The sequence below is a fragment of the Rhinolophus sinicus genome, linkage group LG10, assembly GCF_036562045.2.
Source record: "Rhinolophus sinicus isolate RSC01 linkage group LG10, ASM3656204v1, whole genome shotgun sequence".
Taxonomy (NCBI): domain Eukaryota; kingdom Metazoa; phylum Chordata; class Mammalia; order Chiroptera; family Rhinolophidae; genus Rhinolophus; species Rhinolophus sinicus.
In genome coordinates, this window is record NC_133759.1 from 87,054,705 (window position 1) to 87,081,566 (window position 26,862).

General features: G+C 42.7%; 1 protein-coding gene across 4 annotated transcripts in view; it reads right to left on the minus strand.

The window, feature by feature from the left end:
- Positions 1-26,862, minus strand: part of DPYSL3 (dihydropyrimidinase like 3) — a 107,046-nt gene that overhangs the window by 22,459 nt on the left and 57,725 nt on the right. For all 4 annotated transcript variants that reach the window (XM_019739098.2, XM_019739101.2, XM_019739099.2 and 1 more), the window contains exons 2-5: positions 9,702-9,790; positions 5,116-5,300; positions 2,472-2,636; positions 779-840 (exon numbers count right to left, since the gene is read on the minus strand). In XM_019739098.2, the coding sequence (XP_019594657.1) occupies positions 779-840; positions 2,472-2,636; positions 5,116-5,300; positions 9,702-9,790 (501 nt within the window). The remainder of the gene's footprint in view (positions 1-778; positions 841-2,471; positions 2,637-5,115; positions 5,301-9,701; positions 9,791-26,862) is intronic.

The window sequence follows — 26,862 nt, forward strand, 5'->3', positions numbered from 1 at the left end:
GAAACACGTGACTAGGGCAGAAATACAGACTAAAACACACACAACCAAAGGGGAGTAGGAGTCCAAAGGGATGCTGGGAAACTGTCTATATGAAGAGCCTACTGTGTCTCCTGGGCAGACAAGGTGAATACTCAATAAAGTGCTACCAACTCCTCTACTCTGCCCCCAGCACACATTTGTATGGAATTATTTCCCAGTGAGCTGAGATAGAGACCCAGAATCCTTCTCAGCAAGTGCTTCCGAAAGCCACTATAGCCTGGTGAGAATCTAACACAAAAGCTGAAATCCCTATGCCTTAACCTCTCCAGGAAGACCTCCCTTCACCTGCAAACCAGGAGGTATGGGAACTGATTTCTTGCAGTTCCTCGGAAAACTTGAGAGTTGTCTAAAAGAAACACATCTCACGAATTTCTTAGGGAGAGAGTCAGAGGCAAGCTGGGATGATTATCCCACATAGCAGGCCCTCCTTAATCCTGCAAGGCTGAGCACCTCACGTGTTCACTGAGCTCAAAAGGGGTTTGGACTTGTTTGGTAGATGGAGACTGAGGCATGTTCTTTTGAGAAAGCTGCTGTCAGTGGAAATTCTAGCTCTCCGTCTGCTTTGCCATGGGCACCCTGCCTGTTACCTTATTTAAAATGTAGTGTGGACTGCGAGGGCTTCAAGAAGCACTCTCGCCCAGCGGTCTCCCACAGTGACTCATGTTGAAAGAGCCAAGGTCATCAGCAGCAATAGGAAACCCATCCACATACCCCAAACCACACAGTGGTGGGCTGTTACCTCTGTGTTGGACACTTGATACAAATCCTTATAGGCCATGTAAACCATGAAGGAGTTCACCCCTGCAAGAGACGGAAGGGAGGGAAAACAGGAAGAAGACAGCATTATCATGACCATTCTCCATCCTTGATTCTCACTTCCATCGCCCACGGGCCTGAGTGCATTACAGGCTCCCGTCCAATACCAAGCGGATGCTTCCCGTTCTCTAAAAGCATTTTCCTATTCCCTCCTCACCCTTTAAAAGCAACAATTCCACATGATGTCATAGAGAATGGTCTTCTGTGCCTCTTTCTTGCCTCCCACCTCCAGCACTCCCCAGCCGAAGGTCAATAAGCTTCGATACGGCCCAAGGCGGTATATGTCATTGAGAATCACTGCAGCACACTGGTTGTATTCACACACTGGGTGTGGTACCACATACTTGTCCAATGAGCTTCTTGAGCCTAACCTCTTGAGCCTCAGTTTCCTCATCGGTAAAACGGAAAAATAACAATACCCTGCTTCATAGGATGGTTGGAAATGTTAAATGAGCTAACACATTCAGGCCTGGCACTTATGTGGTCACTATGAATGGATCTCCTGGGATTGGTTCAATTCAAGATTTACTGAATATCTGCTCTACACGAGGCTTGTGAGAGGAGGCATGAGATGGACTCTGTCCTTGGAGAACTAACAGAGCTAATGGGCAGATGTCAAGTGTCACCTTGTGCTTACCTATCTACGTCTTAAGGGTTATAAGGAAAGAGCCATTTATTTTTTCACCCGAAATGAATTATTAATATAGTAATTTACAGAAATAGGTGGGATTGGGAACAAAGAGTCATTTTGGAACACAGAGGATAATTTTGGTCTCCTACCATCAAGGACACTCAGTCCACTGTGGTCCAAGCCAAAAGCGGGTGGTAATTTGAGAACTTCCTTACCCAGAGTGGTTCAACTGAGGGCAGTTTTCCCCAACACTGCCCTTCCCACAGCCTGTGTCATCCATGGAGTGACCCAGGCTCTTTGGAAGGGAAGTGGGTGTTAAAGCCATTCAATTTTCTACCCCAGTTCAGATGCCCAGTGTGACAGGAGACAGAACAAATAAGGGGAGGGGTTATTCTCACATTCTCTAGCAGGAAGGATTGGGCAGAGCTTGTGGGCTGAAGAAGGGGATGGAAAGGAAAACTCATCCTCCAGGAAGTGACACTCAGCCCTCCAGCCCAGAGCACACTCCTGCCCTGCAGTCACTCCCACCATGTGCTTCAAGACGGCTCAGTGAGTAAAAATGATGGAGGTTAAAAATTCCTAATCTCGCATTGATTTGCTATGTGACCTTAGGTAAGATGTTCATCTCCCCTGACTCAGTTTCTTCCTGTCAAATGGGTAGCACTGCATGGGGGTGAGAGCACAGATGGTGGGGAGATCTACTGCTTACTAGCTCTGTGATCCTGGGCTACTCATTCTGAGCCTCAGGTTCTCCACCTGACAAGTGAGGAGAGCAATCCCTATCCCATGGGGATCCTGTAAGGAGTCAAACAATGGCATAAATAAAGTGCCTGCAACATAGTGGTGCCCCTACAGCCAGCAGCCATGCTCGCGGTTCCAGGCTCCAGGCTCCAGGCAAGGAGAAGGGACTCAAAAGAGTGGGTGGTGCAGGAATGATGGGCGAGGGGGAGGCCAGGGAGAAGGAGGAGGGCACATGGAAGCCCACCTTTGTCCTTGATCAGGCTCTGCACCTCTTGCTTGATGCTGTCGTTCCAGTGGGTGATGTCCACATGCAAGGCGTAGTCACAGCAACTCTTCCCATCGGCCCATTCTCGCCACTTCTCATAGGCCTCCGTCAGGCTGGACTCAGGCTCGGGCACCACGTGGTCGACTGAATGACAGAGGCCCCAGACAGGTGACTCCTTGACATGGCCCTTGTTCCCCTCTGCACAGGTCTGCCCCTGCTTGCTTAGCTACGACCACACAAGCTCTATTTCTTGAGCATGGAATTAACCTTGTAAAGTGCTGCTGATGATTTAACTGTCAGGTAAAACTATGTGACCTTGGGCAAATTACTAACTTCTCTATACCTCAGTTTTATCCTCCTTAAAACAGGTACCAAGCGGAGTGGGGGACAGGATGTCCTGATGCCTTCCTTCTAAGTTGGTTATAAGAGTAAGTGGGAAAATACATGTAAAACGCTCCACCTGATGCTTGGCACATAGTACATGCTCAATAAATGTTAGCTATCAATGTGTATAGTATGTGCCATCATTACCAATCCTACAGGGAGTCCCTAATAAGAGATAACAGTCGGACTCCCTTCTAAGGGTGGAGAGGGGTTTTAAAGTTTTGTCAGGGCACAAGAGAGTGATATTCTCATGCTGACAAGAGAATGACATTCTCATGCTGACTGGAAAGAGCCAGTGCCAGTTAAATGAACCTGACACGGGGCCCACAGATCTTATTTCTGTGGAGATCCTTTGTCAAGAATCTGGTTTCCTTGAGGCCCAAACTTATTCTTGCAGTACCTGCAACAATGAATAATATTTTTAAAAATAATAACATTTACAGTTGCTGAGAATAAGGCAAAAGTGACACACTTTCATAGTTCCCCTGGACAGTTGACGGAAAGTGTGAATTGGTACAACTTTCCTAAGAAGAATGTGAAATATACATCAAAACCTTGACACTTTTCATATCCCTTAACTCAAAAATCATTCCTGTGCCTAAGAATTTTTCCTAAGGAAATCAACATGGCTGTATGCAAAATCTGGGTTCTAAAGCTGTTTGTCACTGCAAATTATTTATATAAGTGAAAAAACTAGAAACAATTAAAATCTTTAACAATAGGGAAGCTTGATTAAATATGTAAATCATGATACCTTCATAAAATGGATGATTAGGCATCCATTTTACATGTTGTGGTCGAATAAAAATAAATGAATGGAAAGACATCCATGACATACTATTTTGCAAAAATGGCAGGCTAAAACATACTATATCTATTATGATCCTATTTTTGTTAAATAGAAAAAAATATGTATAGCCAAACTAGAACAGCGATGTGGGATTTATGGTTGGGTTTCTTTCTTTTTTTATTTTTGCATATCTAGGGTTTTTAAATGATCTACGAAGGACACGTATGCTTTGTAGTTCTTTGGACACTTTTCTCCCTTGTCACCTGAAACTCTGACTTTCTTCCTGCTTCTTCTCTAACGCAGAAGACCAAGCATAATGCACGTCTCCAGAATGCTGAACCAGTCCAACTCCTTGGCCAGATGGCAGGAAGCCAAGCCAAAGCCACTCATTTCCTCAGCTTTCTATCACAAACAGCCTAAGTGCACTTATCGGAAAGCAAATACAGGGAGCTACATTACTGATGTCTGGACCCACACCAGGGCCTTTTGGGCAGGCGGCTGCTGAGAAGTCAGCTGGTTTCCTCCCTTCAGCTGGAGAAAAGCTTTGGTCTCCCTGAATTGCACCTTTTATGGCCCTGATGCAATTTTCCTGGGCTTCCATACCCAACTAGCTGAAGCTGAACCCTGCTAGTGCATCTGTCAAAAGGAAGCAAAAGATAATGAGTAAGTCTACGGCTCAGCTGTGCTGTGTTCTTGGATGGATGTATATGGTGTTACAATAAACAGTGCTCTTGCTGACCAAGTTTGGGCCAGGGGTTGGGAATGGATCCAATTCATCAGGATTCCTTTGGACAGGATGGACTGCCCTGGAAGGTTATCGGTTCCTGGGTTTCTTTGGAATTGCAATAGTTACCAGAAAACAAACAAACAAACAGATAAACAAACACAAGAAACAAAACCCACAACTTGCTTAATCTTAGAGATGAACTTGTCAAAATACAGCCCAGACAACACTAAGTGCCACTCAAGTCCACTGATTTCTCCAAAACAGCAAGTCTCCATTATCGTTCTCTGTGGGATGCTTCTTAGCTCCATTCGCACATTCTGCTGTCTTGTTCTCTGTCCCTCCTGCCTCTGACCCAAGTTGGGAGCTCTGAAATAACTTTCCTCCCACTATCCACAACTTTTGCATTCCACATTCTCCAGTGATGGGCCCAGAGGTGATCATTTCTGATGCCCCATCCACTGCACACCCAGCTCCTACTGCTAAGGCAGATAAGAGAAGACAGCTGCTTTCATAGTCATAAGCCTCATGCATCGCCTCTATGGAGCTATGGCGAGCTGCCCATGGCCTCACTGCAACCTGCTTTTCTCAGGTCCCATCAGGCAGGAAGTCTGTACAGCATCTTAAGGGAAGTATATAAATTATCATCAGAGAGCACAGTGGTTAACGCATTAGTTAAATACTCGCTGCTTGGGACCAGGAGCGTGTGATATTGGGGGACCTACTGATCATGGTTGTGCCGCCCGCTAAGGCAGCCTTCGTCCCTTGGAAGAAGTCATCCACTGTGGTCATCCCCTTGTAGGGCATCTGGAAGTGAGTGTGGACATCAACGCCTCCAGGGATCACCATCTTCCCATTGGCCTCGATGGTCTTCACGCCTCCAGGGACAATCAGGTTGTCTCCAATTTGCCTGGCAAGACAGTGACACAACTGGTCATTTTAAAGAGCGACTTCGAAGACAAAAGTAGGATTATAAGGATTTTAAACTTTGTAACATAGTCGTCAAAGTAGTCTTTGCAAGTGATTCACTAGCTTAGCAATCCAGACACAAGTAAAGGTAGATATACACAGACAACAGTTTTTACAGACACGAAACAATCCAATATGAGGTTTGGTGGAACCATGTGTCCTGGGTTAGTACTGTAATCCCAGGGGTCTGATAGTGTCTGGAATACAGGGTGTGAAATAAATATTTTTGAAAGTATAAGTATTTTTATTATCGCTTTCATTTTGTTCTTTATTTTAGTTAAGGGTGAGGAATAATAACATTTGGAAAAGGATTGAAAGGGTGTAAAATAATGAACTGTTAGGAGATTGTAGGAGGTAATAAATCGTTGAAAGAACAGGTATGTGAACTTAGCTATCCTCTACGTGGGCTCATCTGTGCTCCTAACAAAAGAGGAATCAGTCCTTTTGTACCTCAGTCTTCACTCCCAATTCCACCCTTCCCTGATAATTTGTCTAAATCACATCTGAAGGCAGATTCAAAAGCAGGAAGTCAAAGAAGCAGATGCCCAGCCCCAGATGCTTTTGTGGGGTCAGCATCTCAGCAGAAGCTTCAAGCCAAGGAAGATGATGATGAAAACCTCCACCAGACACACCTTTGCCCAGGAAGCTTAAGAGCATCCCAGGGAGGAAGAGTGCGGGACTCGGGTGGGAAAGAAGCCGGTGAGTATGCCAAAGGCACACTACACAAAATAAGTAACAAACACAACTACTCTTGGCACAGTGCCACTTCATAGCCCATCCCATGTTGCTTGGTTTATATGTGATTTCACACCCTTGATTTAAACAGCCAGTGAAACCTGCCCAATATGGATTCCAGGTAGAACTATGATTCATAAGCCCTGCATTGTCCTTAAATATGACCTACCTTGGGGATACATGTGCCCCGCCTCCAGTGGCACGAATGCCTCCCCTTTTGTTCATAGCCAGCCAAGAAAGACACTCTGTTGGGGCAGTGAGACGTCCACACTAGCCTGCCAAAATCTTCTGCAACTAAAATATTCCTGACATCTCTAACAGTTCAACTTCACCGCATCTCCACTGGGTCATTCCAGAGCCACCACAATTCAAAACACACTGTGGAAAAAATGCAGCCTCTGATTGTAACCCCGTTCTAGTCCAGATACTGGCCAGTTGTGTTCCTGTTTTTCCCCCTCCCTGATTTTCCTCTGAGCGAAGCTGAGAACCAAGGGCATGAAGAGTTGCCTGGCCTGTGTGTGTGTATGTAGTTGCGTTAACCCGATTTTGACAACTGGTATAACACCAAGTCTGAAACAGAAATGCCTTCCCCCTTTTTCTCCATTAAAGTAATCAAGGTCACGTTAATCCTTGAAGGCTCAGCTTCCATCGCCCTCCTTACTCAAGTTTCTACTGACAGGCAGGTCTAATAATTAAGAGTGTGAATCTGCTCTGGATATGGGCTGTCTAGAAGCACAATCTTGGTTATGACCTTGGACAAGTGACTTAGCCTCACGAGGTCCCAATTCCTTCATTTGTAAAATGTAGTAAAAATGCCTCCTCCATAGGGTTGTTGTGTAGATTAACTATTAATAGGTGTTAGGCCCAAAGGACACTGTTAGATACATAAGAATTCACCAAATATCAGCTATTATGCCGCTCTCATATAGCTCTACTCCCGTATAGCCCTCTCCTTCTTCTGAATCTCATCTACCATGGTTCCCCGAAAATAAGACCTAACCGGAAAATAAGCCCTAGCATGATTTTTCAGGAGGACATCCCCTGAACATAAGCCCTAATGCATCTTTTGGAACAAAACTTAATATTATAAGACCTGGTCTTATTTTCAGGGAAACACAGTATTTACTAATGCAACACTTGATAGTAATATTACCTGGTAATATTCTATCTGTGCTTTGCACATATACAGATTTCTCAGTTCCCCTACGCGATAACAAGGTCCCTGGGGGAAGAGAACACGACGGTTTGGGTACAATGGGATCTACCATTGGTGAGAGAGCATGTGTCCAGTGACTTAGACAACTGCCTTGCACATAGCAGGTACTCCATAAATAGTCATAGGAAAACAACTACGTCACAACTGGAGTCAATTACAGATACTTCCTGACTTACGATGGGGTTACATCCCAATAAACTCACCATAAGACCAAAGTATCATACGTTGAAAATGCATTTAGTACACCTAACCTACCAAACATCATAGCTTAGTTTAACCTACCTTAACGTGCTGAAAATACTTGGATTAGCCTACAGATGGGCAACATCAGCTCTCTGCTGCTGCCCTTTATCACAAGAGGGTATCATACCTCCTATCACTCACCCAGGAAAAGATCAACCTTCAAAATCTGAAGTACGATTGCTACTGAAGGTGTTTCACTTCCGTACCATTGTAAAGTTGAAAAATCCTAAGTCGAACCATCGTAAGTCAAGGACAGACTATATTTCTGTTTTTACGTTCTGTGAATTAACAATGTTGTTGGAATTAACAATGTTGTTGTAAAATTTCAGGATTAAAGTTATATTTACCTAACCTTCTCTCCACCATCAACACACACATCTGATGGTTAAATTCCTTCTATACCATCCTTGGAAAGTGACGTTGTCTATTCTAATAAAGATGGTAAAAAGGATTCATTTTACATATTCAACTCTGAGAGTAGATGCCTGAAACACTGTGTGGAGACGGATTCTGAGCCTGTATTTAAACAACTGCGAAAAGTTCTGTGATCAATTAGTGATGCCTGTCATGAGCTCTGAAATGAGGAAGAAGCATTAGGTATTAAAGTTTTTTCCATCGTTAAATCTCTAAATGAGGGAGTTCACTACCTCCAAAGAGAGCTGAATATATATAATAATTTTTTAGTAATAGTAAACTATAAAATCAAGTATGGCTCATATTTTCACAAAATTATTGTTTTATATTGGTTATTTCCATTTTCCCTACTTCTAATATGAAAAAGTAATTATGTAATTGGCAAGGCAACTAAACACCAATGTCTTCATTCTTCATTTGTTTGTTCATTCATTCATTCATTCAATGTATTTGATTACTATGTTGATCTTTAGAAAGTTATTTACTTTCTCTGTTCTCCTTTCTCCTCATCTGACAAGAGGGTAATAATAGTACTTACATCACAGGATTGGTGGCAGGTTAGATAAGTCATGTAAAACATTCAACACAGTGCCTAGCACATAATACACGCTCAGTAAAAGGTAGCTGTTATAAAAGTGCTAAGTGCTCTGTGTGCTAAGTACTGCGTTAAGTGCTGGAGATATAGAGATGTACAAGGCATGGTCCTTGCCCTCAAGGGGGGCTAACAGTGTCAGAATTGCTACGCTTGACAAAAGCACAGGGTGTTTTCAAAGCTCATAGAAGGGGAAGCTAGCCTAGATTTGGGGGCTGGTAAGGAATGTCCACCTACAAAAAGTAATAGCTAAGCCATGTTTTCAAAGATAAGTAAGAAGTCTCCTATAACCAGAATCTTAAACTAGCCCATGAAGTTGAATAATATAAAAATAAAACTGAACGAGGTCAAGGATGGCTAATAGGATGAGTTGGATACACCAGTTTTACGTAATATCTTATCACTGTGTACCTTGCTTTATGTGATGAAAAGCTATGTGTAGGTCAAAATATTTGTTTAAAGGTCACTAGGTAAGGAACCTGCACATAAAGGTTACCTGGCTGTGCTGCCTACCGGCATCTAATAGCAATCTACTTTTTAAAGTAATTCTACATGCCTAAACTATCTCTTGAAATCTTGCCCGGAATGTATGTCCTATCTGTGCTCGGCTCAGCTAAGCCCTACCTAACTCAAAGTTCAGTTGAAATGCCTTCTCCACTCCAAAAGAAACATCTTCCTCTGAAGAGATCTGTGCTTTCTGTGCACTTCTAAATCACTTAGCTCATTTGAACTGCTTTGGTACATATCACAAAAGGCCTTATATTTTTAGGGTGCTATAATTTTTGCACATTTTTCAGTATTCTTCATGACAGTCATCACCTATTCCACGTCTCCAAGACCCACAGAGTGCCATCCACTCAACTTGTACAAAGTAGCCCTCAGCATCATTTGATTGATTAAATTCAGACTTTCCACTTCATTCATGTGAGTCAAGTGTCCTAAGGCTAGCTTCCACTTTTAAAGGACCAGGTGCATCCAGACTGAAGGGTTAAAAATAAAGACTCATTTTTAAGGAGAAAAAAAAAATAAATAAACACAGGGGAACCACCAGTCTAGGAAGCAGAAAGCAGCAAGCTTCTTTCTGAGCCTCTAATGGAGAGGTAAAGTACAAAAAGATACAGAGAAATGTTCTAGATACGTACTTTATTAAGCCATCTTCCATGTAAATATCAGCGTAAAAGGACTGATCATCGTTGACGATTCTGCCTCCCTTGATAAGAAGACGGTCACTCTAGAAAAGAAGGGACACGTGAGTCATTCTCAGAGCTAAGATTTCAGAGAAGAGTGGGCTGTCAAGGTTTTCCCAACTCATTGCTCTAGAGATCAGGTAGGAACACAGACACCTGCGTGCTCAGTGTACTCAGGATTTGAAAGAGTTGTATTTGTTGGGGATCCAGTCTTTCTCGTTTGCCTCGAACTCAAATTATCCTGGAGTTTCAACTTTTGCTTCTGAAATTTATCCTAGCTACTCAGAAACGTAGCTCCTTCAGGGGAGACACTCTTTTTAATTATGTTTTCTGCTTCCGTAAGCACTAAATATTTAAAGTGGGATAATATGTACCTCAGTGCCCAGCACCCCGTCTGGTATTCTGTTGGCACTCATTAGTGATTCTCAAAAATAGAACTTAAGATCAGGCATACCATGAAACAACCTTTAAAAGTCTTTATAATGACATGGGGGGTATGCTACCTTTAAAATTCAGGATGCTTACGCATGTATGCACACGTGCACACAAAGTTGTGGAATGTATAAGAAAACCACTCGATGGAAAAAAAAAGACAAAAGAGCGATACAATTTCACTTGGGCTGGAGAAATTATGCAGGAGTCATATTTGCTTCATTATACTCAGTATTTCTCATATTTTCCAAAATGTATTTCTTTATTGGTTTTATTATTTAAAATTTGCTTTTTCGTATGAGAAAAGTCTCTTTAAAATTACAACTTAGATGAAGTTTGGATAAGTGATCCAATTGGAAACAAGGTACACATACTCCAAAGCTTTTAACAAAATACGAACATACTTTAGGTATAAGTCAGGAGAGAAATGAATCAGCTTTAGAGATCACAGATTTCATTAAATGAATGGAGCTTAGACTGCAGCATGAGGGATGGTGAAGCTGTGTTAGGTTCATGGGGGAGAAGAAAATTCTTAGGAGCCCGGTTGAGTGGAACGAGAGCATGAAAAAAGAACAGCTGGTTGGATTTTGTTAAGAATACAACTTACGGAATTCAACTACCTCCCTCTCTCCCTCCCTCCCTCCGTTATTCATCCATCCACTCTTCAGCAAATAATTATTTAACATTTATTATTCAACAGGTGGGGAGGGTGCAGTTGTGAATGAGTCACACCAGGTCATAGCTTTAATGGAATTTAAAGGGGAAGTCTGGCACTAAAGAAAACAGAATGTGAACAAAACAAATAAAATGTAAAATTATATCAGGTGTCACTAAATAGAGAGGGAGGTGGGGCTTGTTTAAATAGAGGCTGGAAAAAGCCTTTTCGGGAAAGATCAATATAGATAGGGGTGGGGATGGAGAACTACAGGCAGACAGAATAGCGTGTGCAGAAGCCCTGTGGCAGGAGGAAGTTTTATTTCTTTGAAAACCTGAAAAAGATCAGCGTGGAGGGAGCTTAGGGAACGACGAGGGAAGGGGCATGAGACGAAGTTGGTGAAGCAGGCCCTGGATATCAAAAAGGACATCGGTTTTATGGAGAAGGCAGGCCCACAAACAAGCTGACTTCTAGCTTCAGAAATGAAAACGAACAGGGCCAAAAAATGAGAACTGAAAGCAGGGCTCCTTGAGGGATATAGCAAATTACCACTTCGTTTGTCCTGCGTCCAAGGTATTGCGTGAGAATAAGAAATTTCATCACGCCATATTGTCAGGGGAGAGGATTTTTTTAAACTGCAGATCATTGAGGCGCTTAGGAAATCAACCCGTGAATGTGGCAAGGAAAATGTGCTAATGTGATCAAATACAAACTCCCACCACACATGATCTACAAGCCCCTGGTGGTCTGGCCTCTGTCTTTACGTCCACCTTCATTTCCATCATGTATTGCCTCATATTTTATACAGTGGCAAAACTAAGAAATATGTATTTCTTGTCACATACCAGGCTCTCCGGCCTTAGCAAAAATGTTCTCTCTGCCTTCTCATATGTGTACCAACCATCCTCTCCTTTATCCAGGCCCCAGTCAGTGGGTTTCACTTGTAGGATACATTACCACCAATTTGGACTTTCTACCGAATTCCATCAGCTCCCACCGCCATTTAGTTCAAACAATTATATTGTTTTACAACAGCTGGTTTATTGTTTAATTGTCTCCTGACTACACCAAAGACTCTTTTAGCCTTGGAACCATGTGTCTTTTGATCTTTTTACCTTAGTTCCTGGAGCCCATCCTCGACAGCTGATCAAATGAATGAAGGGTGGGACCCAGGAAGTTGTATTATTAATATATTGGTATGATGGAAAGGCCATCTGAGTCAGAAAACTATGTGAAGTAGCCAGAAAATTGGACTTTTGAGATTTATTTTTTAAAAATTGAAGTTGTTATCTACTGTGTCAACAGTAATTGAAAAATTACATGAGGCAATCCTAGGATGGTGCTTTCTAAACTAGGGTGCACATTAGAAAAGTACAGATTCCCACGCCCTGCTCTGGCCACCAAATCTGTATTTTATAAGCTCCATCCATAGCTTTTATGCAGCCATCAACCAGCCCAGACCAAGTGACAAACCAGTAGCTGGAACACTACCCCTGGCACAGTTGTGTGTGTCTATGAGGGCAACAGAAGCATCTCCAGCAGGAGCTTTGTATTAATAATAATCTCGGTAACTATAAGTTCTCTCTCATAACTCAGTGTTTGTCTGGTGTCCTTTATCTTTCTAGCAAAGAGCTGAAGCAAGCTGGTTTTGGAAAGGAGCCAGTTAATGCCCGAACGGAGACCAGCTGTGAAATACGACCATCCTCCTGCCCAGGGACATCCAGCCCTGAGCCATGAACCATCACTTCCTTCAACAAGTATTAAATGTCAGCACAGGAGCGAAAGCTACCTCAGGCCGTGTCCATCAGGGGGATTAGTCAGAGCTGATCTGAGTGGAACTGACACCATTGAGATGGAGTCATTGGAACGTCTTCAAATGATAATTAAATAAACCTTCTTTGGTTCAATAACCAGGAACCTAAACAGACACAGCACAAAGATGAATTATAGGTCTGGTAGGTTTCAGAGGTGGGAGTCACAAGACCCCTGCTCCGTGGGCTATAGTGTATGAATATTATTATTTGTTTTCATCATGCAGAGCAGAGCTATCGAAACCTCAACTCACAGAGCTCAAATAGATGCTGCCCCTGGGGTCCTCAGCTTGTCCCCCTAAAGTGGTTAATCAAACTGCTTTATTAATTTTAATTCTTTCCATGCATGCGGGATGGGATCCTCTACAAAGGGCAGCCCAGGCAAACTGTCCTCAGACACAGAAGAGTCTGCAAAGCAAGCCTTGGGCTTGGCTTTGAAGAATGACATACGACTGACCGCTCCCAAGCCACATAAAACCAAACCTCACTGGTTACAGAACAGCCTTGCCTGTGAATTCATGGACCAGCTTTGTAGAGCAGTAACACATGCGAGGGACAAAAACCAACAACATGAACAAATCTGACATCTAAGATTAAAAGGCATCCTTGATGATGTTAGAAAGGACTGGTGAATGTGGGCTTGTGGCCTCTTTACTTTCTGTTCCTGGCAGCTAATGTGGTCAGGCATCCATGAGCTGATGCCCAAGGAGGTAAAATGGTCTAATTTGGAGCCTTCCAATGTTTCTCATGTAATGATATATATAAAGAATGATGGTATTTCTAGAGCACATTGGAATAATCTGGTGGGTATTTGAAACCCAAAGTGTAGCAATTCAGAGCCTCAAGCAACCAGCTGAGAACTCTTGGCTGCCTTAGACCCTGCACAGCCATCAAGGGTGAGTGTGCCAAGGTCTTACAGCCCATCAGCATGCCAAGCAAACCAGCAGGCAAGCTTGGGTCCAGCTGGAATCTCCCACCACTGGGAGAATCAGGCAGACCACTCAACTAGGTGTTAAAACTTAACCTCTCAGAACCTTAGTTTTTTTACTAGCTGAGAGAGAGAGAGAGAGAGAGAGAGAGAGAGAGAGAGAATACACATGTATAAAATATCCAGCATACAGTAAACACATCTAAATATTAGTATTTATTCCATTCATATTATTTATAGTACCTTACATTCTTTTTGAAAGCCTTAAGAGTATGTTGAAGTGAGGTGACTGCACTCATTTTCCAAATGGGGAGATATACACTGAGAGGGGAGTGAGTTTCTCTGAGTGACAGTCAACTAGTTCCAGCCGGAAGCAAATCCAGGTCTCCTACCTCATGGCACCACGCTGATGTCCACCTGAAGCCACTGTACCAATTGTCCTTAAACCTTATGACAGGTGGCTCTTTCTGACAGGACTCTCTTCTCTATTTGATACTGAATCTGATTGTTCCAGTGCTGAAACTGCTGACCTGTTCTCTGTGGTCGTAACTTTAGGAATCCAATCAATACCTTTTCTGCCTCTACTTATAAAATCAGCGCATTAAACCTGCCCCTTATGGCCTGAATGTGTTAATGCAGTTTATAAAGGGACCTAATTTATAATCCAGGGTCGCACAGGCCCTTGAAGTCTGATATTTTTCCTTCACTAGGATACAATAATGATTAAGAAAAACAACCATAAGAAACTAGGAGTTTGTGAGAAAAAGGGAGAGGAAAGAGGAGAGAGAGAGAGAGAGAGAGAGAGAAAGAGAGAGAGACACAAGAGGGAGGAATGGAGGGAGAGGGGGAAGGGAATGCAGGAGGAAATAAATTCCACAAGGGACGATGGTAAGGATGGCTGTGATTCAAACTAGAATAGAGAATGAAAGGACAGAATCTTGAACACAAGCCTATTGGAGAGATTGGCTCCCATTTTAGTTTTCCTCATCTAGTTTTCAGCTTAAAGAACTTAAATTACCACCTCTGTCTATCTGAGGTAATGAGAACATGCCTCCCAAAGAACCCAGAACACTCCATGGATGTCTCCCCAGCCAATGAGGCCAGCCTGAGAACTGTGCTTAAGGCACATCTGTTTTATACTCTGCAGACATCCCAGCAGCTCAGAATAAAACTACAATCCTAGGAAGAGAAAAAGAGGATATATGATGAAGAATGTGTCTTCCAAAATCAAATATTTTGTTACCTGTGTTCAAAACACAGAGCACAGACGCTAACCCTCCATGGGGACTCCAGATCCTTTTAAATTCCAGATGGAGGCGCAGGTAGTTATTTAAAATAAATTCCCATCTGGGTAATTAGATTTGACACCCCCCCAAAAAAACACTTCCACTCTTAAAAATATCAGGATGAATAAACTACGTGGATGAAATCTTATTTTTCTTCCCCAAAGCAGCATCACTTAAAGAAGAGAGGGAAAAGTCTTTCTAAGATAGTCTGGTTGACTCAACATTCAGGTATTTAGGGAAAGGAATTAAACAGGCTCCAAGGAGATCAGAGTTCTCATCCTGGCTCTGCTGCAGAATATGACCTTGGGTGAGACACAAAGACATGAGCTTGATTTCTAGCACTAACACTACCTGTGTCTGGACAAGTGACTTCACCTCTCTGGGCTTCAGTTACCTCATCTGTGAAATGGGGACAATGACACCTTTCTCTTAGGGTGCTGGTTAGGATTATGGGGGATGCTATATCCCCCCATAGAGGGATGCTATATCCCCCCAAGGGCTGAACTCTGCTTGGCATGTTCTAAATGCTTGATACAATTACAACTGGCCACTGTAAACTCCCCTCTCACAAATACTCAAGAAGAACTGAACTAACACTTTGTTAATCAAAATACAACAGACCGTGCCATAAAGGGAATTCCAGGGACGCCAGTCCCCCCTCCAACCCTCAGCAACTGGTCTCAGTTCCAGCCACCAGCAGCCAAGGTCAGTCAAGACTCGTCCTTTACAACGCCACCCCCCAAGGGGAAGTTCCCATGGCCTCTCCAGGTCATTCTTCTTCTGGAAATAAGTTTCCATAAGAAGATAACAATCTACTTGCTCTCTTTCAGCAGGAAGGAATGGAGAGTGGGTGGTGAGGTCTTAAACCTGCCCCCAAACCCACTCTCCAAAGCATGGATCTGTTTCTAGGATCCTCAATGACAAACACACCATTGAGACAGAAGAGAGAGAAAGGTCCGGCAGAAAACATCTTGAAGCACAGTGCAGTTTCTTGGCTTTGAGTCTTGACTGAAACCGGGTATAGTTTGACAGGGTTGGCGATTCCAAACCTCTAAACTATTACAGATGAATCTCAAAAATATTTTCGTCCTTTCTCTCATCATCCAAACATACTTATGGCCATCCACGTGTGCTGGATGGAGGTTAATCTGGGGCACTCCCTTCAAAACCCAACCCACTAAGCAGAATTCCTAACAAACGAGAAGTACTTTTTTCACTCTATCATGTTTGGTTTGACCCTGGAAGGACACGACACAAGGCAGGAAAAGCAGCAAGGCCGAGGAAGCAGTAGCCGAGGGGAAATCTTAACCAGAACAGGGTGGCAGCTCAGTCTGCTCAACTGGAAGATCAAAGTCACCTATGTGCATTCTTCCCTCCTGGGGACTTCACCGATAACCGTTTTAAACATGTCATTATCAAAGGGCCAGACAAGTTATACGGCCTGCCCTGGGTCAGAGTGCAGTGGGGGGATGGCTCCTTAATCCCAGCCCCCGATAACGGTCTCTAATTCTTCAACAGGGTTCCAGACACAGATAAGCACAAGTGGATAACCAGGCCAGGAACGAGACGAGGGGAGGGACGAGCCTGGGCTGCACAGGAGAAGCCACAGAGCCTTTCCATTCTGAAGCAGGAAGTTCATCCGGGCCTGTGAAGCCCAAACCTCAGTCACCTGTATGCTGCCTTCACGATATCTGGCATATCCTGGTACACACTGTGCCATTATTTATTTAGTATTCGCCTTAAGTAAATGTATTTTAAAGGGAAACACTGTTTGACTGCCATAAATGCTAAGCCAGTATCACTTACCAAAAATAGACAGGAAACCTAGGAATAAATACAATAAAGACATTGCTAAATGGTGGCTACCTCCTGTTGCCTTCAAAAGGGTTCTAAAGGATGAGCTCAGATCTGCTGCTTTTGTTAGAAAAGGAAGATTACCAAGGGTCGGGGAGGTGTTTAAAGATGGACTAGCATTGCACTGAGGCTTTCTCCTAGATCTACTCAGGTTTGTAATAGAATTAGAAAGAACCAAATTCCCCACTATGAATCTATGTTTTGTAATGCCCTCTTCCACAAGCACCTAGAACAGCAGAAATACGGGCCTTGCTCTTGATACATGGACAGACGTGGACCAATATGGGCCAAGTGGGTCAACATGAGCCTGTCAGAAGCAAGAGCATGGCCCAAAACAGAGTCACAGGGATCTGCCAGTACCAGGCACCCCAGCAGAGGGAGGAGCTTACTGGGGCTCATGGAGGGTCACTGCATGGGAAGGTTGCGAGGATGCAGGAAAGAGACAGCATGAGGGAGAACGAGTGCAGGCACAAACATGCCTTATCAGAAAACAGGATGCACCAGATGTGGGTAGAAGAAGAAACATGGCCTGTTGTCAGCTGGGCTTTGGGGAGGAAAAACAGAAAGGTTGCTGCCTGGGAGGGAAACCAGCCCTAAGTGCAGTTTGCAGAGCCATTCAGAATTTAGGTGGCCACCCCAGAAGTTTGGGAGCTAGAGCTGCATTTGCACCTCTGCCACTAACTTAATGTGTGATTTTAGGCAAGTGGCTTGACTGTCCCTGGGCCTCCGTTTCCGCTGTTGAGGGAAGGTGCAGGTCTCTAAAAAAAAGACCCATTTATATATCTATAAAGCACAGATCATAATGCCAACCTCATGGGCTCACTGTGAGAATTAAATATCAGGATACAGGGTCACACACTTAGCAAGGGCTGCCTAAGTGGTAAGCATTACAAATATTACTACTACAAACAATAACGCTACTGTGCTACCATCTATTTCACTGCTCTACTTGTACAGACGTACAATTCAAGGCAAATCCAAATTGCAGTGCAAATATAAGGTATTGTTATCCCCATTGAATTGATGAAGACATGGAAGTTTAGGGAGGTCAGCTCATGGTCTAACACCATAAAACCAGTCATTGTACCAATTGTACCAGTGTAACAGCTAATTGTACCAATGCAAGAAATGCATGTCGGGGAAACTGTGGAGTTGTGCAGTGTCCCTGATGCTTAGGATCCTGGGATGGGGGATGATGCAAGAGATGGCTGGTTAGGGAGTTTGACCTTTATTCTGAATCCTGGAGAGCTCTGGAAGGATTTTCAGAAAACAAGTGAATGCAACGTGGAATTTAAAAAAAAAAAAATTAAGCTAACAGAATGGCCATGTTCCACATTAAGGAAAGAACTAGTCAGAAAGTAACAGCAAGTAGCAGAAAAAAAGAAAAAAACCTTTATCACTCAGATTGCCAGGAAGCAAATGGAATACTCGTACTGGATGATTAAGGAGAGTTTAACCAAAGGATTATGTAACAAAGTATGAACAGGGTTTAGGGAAATTAAATGGAAGTGCAGGATCCAGGGACCAAGAGCAGGGAGCCATTTCCATGCCCAGGCCTGAAGGAGGCACGGAAGGACGTGGTTACGGGCAGTGAAGAGGGTAGCTGGATGGAGAAGGCTGCCTGACAGGAGCCATGACCTTCAGTGGCGGCATGCAGCCACTCCACAGTGACCCAGCAGGAAGTAATCAGGGAAAATAGCCTGACTTCATTGCGCACCTTCCCTCCAGTCTCCTAGTGCAGCCACATGGACTGAATCAAAGCAGGCGTCCAAGGGCAAAGGACATATGGATGCTGACCAGACAGGTCCAGGGCATGGAGCAGGGCAGAGAGGGTATGTGGGTAAGCAAGCAGAAAATATCCAGCCCCGTCCCTGAATATCCAACCGTGGGACATGATTTCACACACTGCAATACAGCCACACTATGGATTATTATGCAGCTATTTTTTAAAACAGGTTAAATCTGCATCTTGAACTGAAGGTCTAAAAGAAATGTAAAATACGATTCTATTCTTGCAAAAGCAAACAAAAAAAACACACGCTATGTAAATATGTTTATTATGTTCTTGTGGGAGAAAGGTCTGGAAAGATATCCACCAAATTATTAACACTGGGTGTGGTAAGAGGAAGGGATGCAGAGGGAGGAGGTATGAGGAACTTAATTTTTCCCCCTCTTTCTCCTCTATGTATTTATTTACATCATTTTACTAGCTGCACAAAGCATATAACATTTTACAACTTTTTTACATGGGATTTAATAAAGCAAATTATAAACAGGAAAAATAAGGTGATTGCTCTGGTCTAGTGTGACAGCAAGAATGGGGCATACTGCAGAGGAAAGCTAAACTCAAATTAGCAACTGAAGGCAAATGGAAAGTGATATGTCAACATTGACTGAAGTTCCAAGGTATGAGGGCAGGGAGGACCCCATAAGAAAAGTGGAGAACAGAAAGGAGAGTAACAAAGCTGAGGCACAAGGATGAATAATAATTTGGAGATGCTGGTCAACCAAACAGCCATGCAGCAGATGGCTAGAAATGGGGGCCTGTGATTTAGAGGAATGCTCAGGTGTTAGTGGATGGACTTGAGTTAATGTCACACTGAAAATGGCTATACCAACTGAAAGGCAGCAAAGGACAGCAGAACAGTCCCTGGAATGGGAGTCAAGAGCCCTAGATTCATTATAACTGACCCTGAGCTTTGCCTCTCTGGGCTGCTGGCCAATGAATGGCACCCACTTCCCTCTTTGAGACGCGGTTCTCGTCTTTGATCACTTCTGACTGGCAGCTGGCTTTGACTGGGCCTTTAGAATGACAGGGAAGCCTAGTGAATTCCCACCCTATTGCTTCTCAGAAACAAGAAACTCTTTCACTAACCCTGAAAGCCAGCCAAAATGCAATTCCCGGAGGAGGAATGCAGGCTCCGGGCTTGGAATGTGTGAGCGGCACCTTCAAATGACAGGCAATTAATCCCCATCTATTTGCGGTGGCCACAGGGATTCTTCTCCATGTCTGACCTTATACTTTTAAAATTGGTGGGGGCTGCCTGGGGATTGTGGTTATAAGCACACAAACCAGTGGCTTATGCAACTTCCTAAAATTGTCCCGTGGTGGATGCATTTAAGAGAACGTACAGCTGCGATGTTCCAGCTCACATCACGCTGCCATGGAAAGGGTCCTCGGAGAGGCAGTGTGGGAGGAAGGGACTGTTTCAAAGACCAGAGATGTTCTCCAGTGTGCTTGGCTTTGGAGTCCAGACATCAGACTGTGTCTGTCCAGGCCTCATCACTCACTTTGCAGCTAAAAACCCCAAGTGGTGAATCAGTGCCAAAGCAGCCTGATAAAATGGTGAAAAAGAGGGCTTTGGAGCCACAGTCCAGGCTATAAAATGAGTCAAATTATATCTGTCCCCAAAGGACGGAGGTGAGGAATCTGGTGCATAGTAGGTGCTCAATAAGTGAATAATTCTTTAAAAGTTAGACCCAAATCTTCTCAGGTCAATGCCTCTCACCTGGATGCCTACCCACTCTCCGCCATCCCCAAAAAGTAGCTGACTTCTTGACTTTTTAATCTCTTTATTTATATATATATATATATATATATTATATATATACATAACATAATATATATATGTAATATATATATTATATATTATGTGTATATATATTAACTACCTTTCTCCAAGAGCCCAGACACAATTCCTAAGAAGGAGTATGAGGAGCAGAGGGAATGGAGGAGATCACTTTTTCTGGCTCTTTTTTGACACAAGAATCAGACAATGGTGATGACTGATTCTCTTGGTCAGAGCCTTCTATCTGCCTAGAAACCTGTACATCCATAGCTCTGCTTTCATTTGCTAGACAGTGACCATCAGGGGCGGCCGGTTAGCTCAGTTGGTTAGAGCGCTGTGCTCTTAACAACAAGGTTGACGGTTCGATCCCCACATGGGCCACTGTGAACTGCGCCCTCCACAACCAGATTGAAATAACTACTTGACTTAGAGCTGATGGGTCCTGGAAAAACACACTTAAATATATAAAAGAAGTTAAGAAAAGAAAAAAAGAATTTCCTTTAAAAAAAAAAAAGCAGTGGCCATTTTCGACTCTTAGGCCCCAAACTTCTCCGAGTTATATTGACAGAAAACAGCAGATGCCCTTAGAACTTCAAGAGGTCAGGCTGACTTTGAAGGAAATGAACCCTTGAAATAAACGCAATTGAGGCTCCACGTAAAACTTACTAGAAACCAAAAATGAGACTAGTGGGTAGTTAATCCTATGACGAAATGTTTCTTTTCCTTCAACAAAGATCTAAGACTTTACTCAATAGGCATCTTATGGACTGTATTCAAGACTGCTTTATTTTTTTAAGATTTTTATTAAAAATTTAGCTAATATACAATATTATATTAGTTTCATGTGTACACCATAGTTGTTCAACATTTATACGTTGAATAAAGAAATGATCACCATGATTAGTCCAGCGACCATTTGCCACCATACCACGCTATCACAATATTAGACTCTATTCCCTATGCTGTACATTATATCCCCATGACTTACTTGTTTTATACCTGGAAATTTGGACCTCTTATTTCCCTTCACCTTCCCCCATCTTTTAAAAATGTTCAATTACAGTTGACATTCAATATTATTTTTATATTAATTTCAGGTGTACAGCATAGTGGTTAGACATTTATATAATTTATGAAGTGACCCCCCCACTAGTCTAATACCCACCTGACACTATATACAGAGGTATTACCATATTATTGATTATATTTCCTATGCTGTACTTTATATCCCCATGACTATTTTGCAACTGCCAATTTGTACTTCTTAACCCCTTCACCTTTTCACACCGCCCCCCAACCCTCCTCCCATCTGGCAACCATCAAAATGTTCTCTGTGTCTCTGAGTGTGTTTCTGTTTTGCTTGTTTGTTTTGTTCTTTAGATTCCACCCATAAGTGAAATCACACCGCATCTGTCTTTCTCTGTCAAGACTCACTTGCAGACATCCCGCTGACACTACAGGAATACATCCCCCACACCTGAAGGCCTGTAGACTTCCTACCTACCTGCAAAGCCATGAAGTTGCACTCTTCCGATGCTCACTATTTAACACTCTGGGATTCTAACACCAGCGAATAATCTTCTTTTGGAATCGTTTCAAAATAGTCTATTGTTTTTGTGCCTCTGCTCAGAAATATTCAAAAAGTGCTATGACTACTGAATTTTACAGTTGCAGTTGTCTTACGCATCCCAAAGCAAGATATGCATTGTGACATGCATGAAACTATGTCCAAAAAAACAACAAACAAGTTACAACCTCTGCAAGTCCCTTCAAGTCATGTCAGACACAGAAGGTTTTCATCTGTGTGTTATCACTTTTGTCCCTATTATCCCAACCTTTTCATCTTTCGTTCCTCATTCCATTCATTCAAGGTTAGACTGAGCTAGGCCTTGGGGATACAGCAGAAAACAACACAGACATGCTCCCTATCACCAGGGAGCAGATGGTCTCCTAGCCTTCTGATAAACACTGCTTCCTTGACACTGGTTAACCCAGGGAAAGCACATTAGTTCACAGTAAAGGAGCAGTGTGCCTTTTCATTCATGTATTTATCTATCCAGTCTTTCCTTCACAGAATGCATTTTGTACATGCCTCCTGTTCACAGTGCTAGAGATACCACCATGAAGAAAATTAATCCCCTGCCATTGTACTGCATGGTTAAAAAGTCAAGAACAAGTAGGCCACTAACTGAGTGTGATTTCAACAGGAGTAAATGAAATTTAGACAGAGAGTAAGGGGATGGTGGAGGCTTGGCCGAGTGTGGGACTGCTTCTGATGTGGTTTCTCAAAGAAGGCCTGTCTGAAAAGCTATCAGCTGAACAGAGGTCTGAAAGACCTGAGGGGGGCAAGTCAAGGAACAGCTGCTCCTGTTAAAGACTGCTCCCCACTCTGAGGGAGCCGCCAGTACAGAAGCTCTGAGCTGGAGATGGGCATGGCAGGTCCAAGGGACAGTGAGAGGGGAGGACAGAGGATGCCAAGTTACGGAGGGGCAGTGGCAGGACTGCAGTCCAGAGAGATGGACAGTGAGGGCCAGGCCACGTGGAACTTGGAGAGCCACTCCCAGTGTAACAGATGTTTGAACAGGGTGTGACTTGATCTGATTGACATTTTTAAAGAATCACACTGGTGGTGCGTGGAGAATGAGCTCATGGGTAGGCAAAGTGGAAACACAAAGACCAGTTAGGGGCTTCTTGCAGTAAGATGACAGAGACTTGAGCTGGGGTGATGGCGGCAGTGATGAAAAACGGTGAAAAGAGGTTGGGTTAAAATTCTATTCTAAAGGTGGAGGCAATGGGTTGCATAGCTAGTATATGGCTGACTTCACTGGGACTTAACCCCAGTATCTGCTGGAAACAAAGCCACTCAGCTCTTAACTTGACTGTGTCTTCTTACTAATAAACACCAAGTAAGTTTAAACCTGCACATTTAAGCACTGATAGACTACACAGCCTTAAACAAGGAGGGCACAGCTGCAAGAAAGCCATCTACATTCAATAGTTAAAGCACCTCATCTTTCTCACACCATAACAACTGGGTTTACCAGCAGCTCAAGTGAATTTGATTTTTTTGTTATTGTTGATTGCGTATTTATCAGGTTTTATTGTTGAAAATCCTTCTGTAAAAATATGTTACTGTAAAAATATGTTACTATCCCCTTTACATTTCTTCAGGGCCTGGGTTCCATCACTACAAACGGTTAATGCTCTATTATTTGTATCTGTCCATGTCAACATGCAAAGGTGTAAGACACAGGAAAGACTTTGTAGTGAAACTCAAATTCCCTGATTATCTTTTTAAATATCTCTGATTTGCTTTTATTTTAAAATCAGGGAAGAAATATTTCCTGTCCAATCAATGAAGCGGATTCTAGGTCACTGGGACTTTGGAGTAAATTTTTTTCTCCTCACAACCTTTAAACAATTTGATGACAAGATTACTGAACAGTTTGGAGGGGTGGCCGGATCGCTCAGTTGGTTAGAGTGCGAGCTCTCAACAACGAGGTTGTCAGTTCAATTCCCACATGGGATGGTGGGCTGTGCCCCCTGCAACTAAAGATTGAAAATGGTGACTGGACTTGGAGCTGAGCTGCGCCCTCCACAACTAGATGGAAGGACAATGACTTGGAACTGATGGGCCCTGGAGAAACACACTCTTCCCCAATATTTCCCAATTTAAAAAAATTGAAAATAAATAAAAATAAACAGCTTAGATTAACTTCCTTATTGGGAAGTAGCACAGGGTACTAGGTACTAGGTAGAGGTTTTAAAGTCAGACAAGGAGGTAAATTTGGTGCTAGCTCCCCCACTTAATAACTATGTAACTTTAGATCCACTTAGTTAATCACCATGTAACTTTTGATACATTAACTTTCTGGACCTGGGTTTCTGCATCTGTAAAGTGGGGCTAATAATACCTATAATCTAGGCATCATGGATGGAATGAGATGCCATATATAAAATCATGACTAAAAATCAGTTTGCAAAGTCTTTGACATGGGATAATGTCTTATAAATATTAATTATCTGAGTTTCCCTCTTCTGGTAATTGAGAACTTCCAAAGTTTGAAGTTTTGAGTTGTTAAAGATCTTTGTTCTTAACCTCCGCCCTGTATTAGTTCGCTTGGGCTGCCATAACAAAGTATCACAGACTGGGTGTCTTAAACAGTAGAAATTTATTTTTTCACAATTCTGGAGGCTAGAAGACGAAGATCAAGGTGTCGGCATGGTTGGTGTATTCTGAGGCCTCTTTCCTTATCATGTAGATGGCCCTCTTCTCCCTCTGTCTTCACATGGTCTTGCTCTGTGTGTGTCTGTGTCCTAATCTCTTCTTATAAGAACCAGTCATATACTGAACCAGGGCCCACCCTAGTGATCTCATTTAACTTAATTACCACTTCAAAGTCCCCATGTCCAAATATGGTCGCATTCTGAGATACATGGGTTAGGACTTCAACACATGAATTTTGAGGGGACAAAATTCAGCCCACATCCCTGCCTCAAACAAAACTGTGAGAAAAGCACTTAACCAGAGCAAGAGAAATGAGTCCTAAGCCTTATTTTTTTAAAAACACACCTATTTTGCTGTGTAACCTTTGGCAAATTATTTTCTCTCTTTGGCCCACATTTTCTTAAACATTAAAATGAGGGAGTTTGGAATAATGGGCTCCTTATTTCTTTTTCTGCCCTTAACCAAACAAAGCTAAGCTTTCCCCATAATTTCTCACAACAAAAAGAGTCTGAGATAGAACACGCAACGAAGTAACTGAAATAAAACAAAACAAAAAACCAAAAACATACCTTCTTTGTGGAATAAACCCAAGATGAAGTCTCTAGAAGCAGACTTCAATTGCTTGCAAATCTTCTAAGTTGTTTAAAGCCCTTTCTTGCTGTAAGGCCGTAATTTAAACCAATTTAGTTGGATAACCCAGAACCCCCACTCTAAATTTATCAATATCCCCAAACAAACTAATCCCATCAAGATTTGGGGCACAGATTGGCTTTGAGGGAAAGAGTGTATGATTTCAAACAAAGGTCTCCTTGAAAGAATTAAGGGGGAAACGTTTTAAAAACAAACACACATGCACACAGAATATATCAAATTAAAACCAGCTTCCAAGCTTATGGGTTAAGCCATTAAGAAGAGGGGAAAAAAGGGACTGGGCATGATTCCTCTCCAGCTGTGTAGCTTCAGGTCCTAAGACACTGTGTACCTACCAAGGTCAACAGCCTCAACAAGATAGGGAGGCAAGCACAAATGGTGGTGAGAAAACAAATGTGCTCATTCAAGAGCAAAAACAGATTTCCCTGGAAAATGGCACAACTGCTGATGCGTTTGGAGTGATGACAAGAATATAAGACTAAGACTAGAGATATTGGGATTCAAATCTATAGTCTGATACCCGGGAGCTGAGCAACTTTGGGCAAGTTCCTCAACCTCTCATCCTGGGGGTAGGTTTTTAATTTAACTTCAACTAAAAAATGGCAACTGAAAACAAATCCATCATTTCATTTTTGTTGTTAATACCAAGATGTTGGAAACATAAAAAAAATCCAACAAAATGGGATTAATTTAACCAGATCCCCAAGAATGAGGATAATATGTAGGTATTTAAAATTATGTTATGGAAGGCTATTTAAAACATGGAAAGATGTCATAACATATTGTGGGATGAAAAGCAGGACATAAAACAACAGGAAGACTATGTGGTACCATTTTAATAAATGGCATACAAAGTCGTAAGAAAAATATTCCAGATGGGTGTAGTCATAAAGTTTACAATGGCTATCTTTGGTGAATTTCACTGTAGTTCATTTTTATTGCCCTCATTTTTTATTTTTTTTTGGTAAATTTTTCTATAACTGTCATGCTTTTTTTTTTTTATTGGAAACAGAAATTTCCTACTCAATTTTAAAATCTTGATGGCCTATGGTAAACCAGATAGCAGAAAAAACTATAATTCATTCAGCCCTAGGGCCTCAGTCTCCTCATATGTAAGGGAAAGCTAGATTAAAATAATCTCTAAGGAGATGCTGACTATGAACTTCACAGAGCCAATGTAGCTGAAAACCTCAGGGGAATCTTGCTTAGGATTTATCAAGAAGCTAGGGAGTGCAGCATGGGTGTGGAATCAGAGGGTGGCATTCAAATCCACACTAAGAATCCCTCTCTCATTGGTATTTTTGCTAATTCAGTGCAAAATAGCCTCCAGTACAAAGAGTGGTGGGCACATCCCTGGCAAGTTGGCTGTGTAAGTACAACAGTGTGGAGCTGTCTGGAAATACCCAGAAGCAAGGCCACCCCTAACGGGAAGGCTGCAGAGCTTCCTGAATGGGCACAGCCCCTAATTCCAGCTCCGTACAGGGAAGGACACCAACTGGCTGCTCTTTGTGCCTCCCATAACCTGGACCGCTCATGCCTCATGAGAAACAGATGCAGAGAAAGGCTCAACCCTGGACTTATGGTAGGTGAACTCCAATCTGAAACAACGTCTCATAACCCTGGAGGTGGGAGGAGATAAGAGAAAGTAGAATTTAAGGTAAAAACATATAGTGGAGTTAAGAATGTGGGCTCTGAGTCAGTC